General features: G+C 63.9%; 1 protein-coding gene across 1 annotated transcript in view; it reads left to right on the top strand.

The window, feature by feature from the left end:
• The first annotated feature begins 7 nt into the window (after positions 1-7).
• Positions 8-3,402, top strand: part of LOC103895815 (ras GTPase-activating protein 4) — an 11,374-nt gene continuing 7,979 nt past the window's right edge. The window contains 1 exon segment of the mRNA XM_019471048.1: positions 8-72. Coding sequence (XP_019326593.1) covers positions 8-72 — 65 coding nt within the window.

Raw genomic sequence — 3,402 nt, 5'->3', positions numbered from 1 at the left:
CCCCGCCATGGCCCGGCGGAGCGCGCTCTCCATCCGCATCGTGGAGGGCAGGAACCTGCCCGCCAAGGACATGTGAGTGCCCCCGGGGAGCCGGGAGGGCTTCTGGGAGGGGGGAGGTATCCCCGGGAGGGAGCTCCCCTCCCCCAGGAGTGCTGTGGGGTGTCCCCCAGCAGGTCCCCGTGCTTTGGGGACACCCCCCAGGGTGGCTTTGGCGTGTCCCCCCCCTGCTTTGGAGGCTCACCCAGCGTGGCTTGGGGTCCTCCCAGGCGGTACCTGTGCTTTGGGGGTTCCCCCCAGGGTGGCTTTGGGGGCCCCTTGCATTGGGGGTTCCCCCCAGGATGGCTTTGGGTGCCCCCAGTAGCTCTCGGTGCTTTGGGGGCTCCCTCAGGAGTGCTTTGATGTCCCCCCCTGCTTGGGGCCACCCCCTGGGATGGCTTTGAGGTTGCCTCCCAGGAGCACCCAGTGTTGTGGGGTGCCCCCAGCAGTGCCTCCACTTTGTGGGGCTCCCCCTGTGCTGCCATGGGGCAGGGCTGCCCCCACCATGCACCCTCCACCTGCAGCTGGCCCTGGAGCTGGGCCCTTTGCAGGGACCCCCAGACATGCAGTGGGACCCCCGGTACAGCCGTCCCCCCAAAGGAGCGGGGAGGAGCCCCGGTGCTCTGGCCCCTGTCACCGTCCCGTTCCCAGCCCCGGCTCAAGCCCAACCTGGCTGCGGTTCAGGGGGCCCCAAAGTGGCCCCTTGGGTCGGGCTTTCCCTCCTTGGCAGCCCCCCGAGGGCTGCCCACGTGTCCCGGCGTTATCCTCATCGCTCTCATCCTTATGGGGTGGCACGTGGGGACGGTGTTGGGGTGGGGCGGGGGGATGGCATCGGGGTGGCCCCCAGCCGCGGAGGCAGCGGGAGGCTGGTGAGGAGCGCTTGGCAGCCGGGCAGGGTCAGGGCTGCTGGAAGACCAGCAAAGATCCCTGCAGCCGTCATGGAAAAAGAGGATAAACACGGAAAGAAACATGACTTTTTTTTTTTTTCTTTTTTGTTTTTTTAAATCCCATGTGTCGGGGCCTGATTTTTAAATCCCTTGGCATAACTCCCTGCCGGGAGCTGGGACCCGCGCGAGTAGGCTCTGGCATTTAGGAGCTCTGGTTTTTAGGAGAGCGTGTTGCAGAAAGCTGCTGTGCGATAACACCTTGAGTGGAGCTTTCCGGACCGGTGGCTTTGGGACGTGGCTTTGGGCAGGGAGAGCGGCCGCTCCGATGGGAAGGGAAACCCGAGCGCCGGATCCGGCACGCTCGCTTGCCGCTGCCTGACCTTGGCCGCGTCTGGCCGCCGTCCCCCTCCCCTGCGGACGGGGGCTTATGAGATCCGGTTCCTCTGCTCTGCCTTGGGATCGCTGGGATCTGCCTTTGGGATCGCTGCCGGTTTCCCAGAGGGAAATCCATCTGCGGGGTGTCAGCGCCGGCCCCGGGCATGTTTGCAGGTCAGACCCTGCTTGCAAACACCCATGGGTGACGGGGCACCCCCGAACCCCCGTGGGGCCCCCCAGCTCCTGCAGGATTCAGCACAGGGAGTCGCAGGAGCAGGATGTGACCGATGTTGCTGTGGTTTGTGCCCCCCCCCCCGCCCCGGTGCCACCCTGCTCCAAGGAGCCACGCCACCGGCAGCCCCCTCCTCTCCCCCCGCAGCAGCAGTGTGATTTCCCCGGGGCTTAGCCCAGGCCACCGCTGTGCCCGTGGGTCTCCCACCTCCTCCCGGTGCAGAAGAGCTGCTGTTTGGTTTTGCCTTCCAAGCCAGCGCCCGCCCAGCGCGGGGCTTGGCACCGTGCAGCCACGAAACCATGAAACTGCCCATAAAGAGGCAGGAAACCCGCTCCTGCTTTTGCCCTCCGGCACGTCACTGCCGAACGCCGGGGACAGAACCTGGGCGGGAGGAAAAGCCACAGCAGCTCCGGCTCGGTCCTGGGTGGGCTCTGCCCCCGTCCCCCCCCCGGCCAGGACACAGCGGGAGCATGAGCCCCCTCCCAGCTGAGTGCTGCAAAATCCTTCCCTGCATCTTCATTGCAGGAAAGCAAGGAAAACGATCTGCTTTATTTTATTTTATTGCCCCCCCCTCCCTGGGCTGGGCAAGGCGGCACTGCTGTCTGTGCCAGTGAATATTTAATTACAAAACACAATGCCTCAGCCCCCAGTGCTGCCTGCTGGGACAGATTGCTGCGGGGCGCATGCATGTTTATTTCCTCCCCCCTCCTAATTTATACTGTGCTATCAATCTTTAAAGCTTCAGTCTTCATTTCCTCTTTTTAAAGCCCAACTTTCCCCTTTCCTACCTCCTTCCCCTACACCGAACCCCCAGCCTGGCCTGCCTGTGGCCGCCCGTGCCGACGTGGAGGGGCCGGGGTGGGTGGCCGGAGCAAGCCATGCTCTGCGTAGGCGTCAGCAGGATGCCCAGTGTCTGCTGGGAGCCTGCAAGCCTTATAAATCTCTTCCCCTGACATCTCCCGGGCACTGGTTCGTGTCTAGGGCCGGCAATGCCGTGCAGACGATGTCATCCGGTGCGGTGCTGGGTTCCCCACCTGCCTTTGCAGCGGGGATTTTTCCCCCACTGATGCGGATCGCGGGCTCCCCAGCAGCTTGGGCACCTCTGCAGCCACTCCTGCAGCCCGTGGAGGACGGATTTTAGCCCCCCTGTGTTTTAATCCCTGGAGCACCCGATGCCCCAGCGCTGCAAGGGCAGCTTCGTGGCACCCTGCGTCCCAGGGGATGTGGAGCAGCCCGCGTGCTCGAAACATCCCCATGTCGGGGACAAGGTTTTCCTGCTGCTGGCATCAGCTCCCGTCTGAAGCCTGTCCCGCGTTGCTGGGCATGGCTCAGGTGGGCAGATGTTCTCTTTCTGCCTGCGTGCTCCCTGCCCGCTTGATGGTTTGCATAAGGCAGGAAATGTCAGCAACAGGCTCCGGTTAATGGCGCTTCATCCACCACTTTCATTAAAGCCCCCTCAGGAGGGCGGCTGGAGATGGGAGCAGGCAGGCAGAAAGCTGCCCTTAGCAACCTGCCAGCACCACGCGTGGCCCGAAATGGTTGGGGGTGCCTCGGGATGGGGATGCCAGCGCGGTGCTTGGGACACGCAGCCCAGAGAAAAACCCTGCAGCCGTGTTTTGCAGGGCAGGGAGCACCCCAAACCCTTTTAATCCCCCCCAGCAGCTGGCGCTCAGCCTTCCTGGTTTTGGGATGGGGAAATCGCTCCGTGCTCGGGATCCCCAAACCCCCACCCATGCGCTTTCCCCCTCTCCGGGACACTCGCAGCTGGCTGACGAAGGCTGCCAGGACCAGCGTTAATGAGTAACCACGCTCAGAGCGGGCTGCTCCGTGCTGGCTGTGTGCGGGACGGGAGCCACAAACTTTTCACCCTCC

The sequence above is a fragment of the Aptenodytes forsteri genome, unplaced genomic scaffold (assembly GCF_000699145.1).
Source record: "Aptenodytes forsteri isolate BGI_AS27 unplaced genomic scaffold, ASM69914v1 Scaffold347, whole genome shotgun sequence".
Taxonomy (NCBI): Eukaryota; Metazoa; Chordata; class Aves; order Sphenisciformes; family Spheniscidae; genus Aptenodytes; species Aptenodytes forsteri.
The sequence above is the reverse complement of the archived record's forward strand: the minus strand, read 5'-3'. Positions and strand labels throughout refer to the sequence as shown.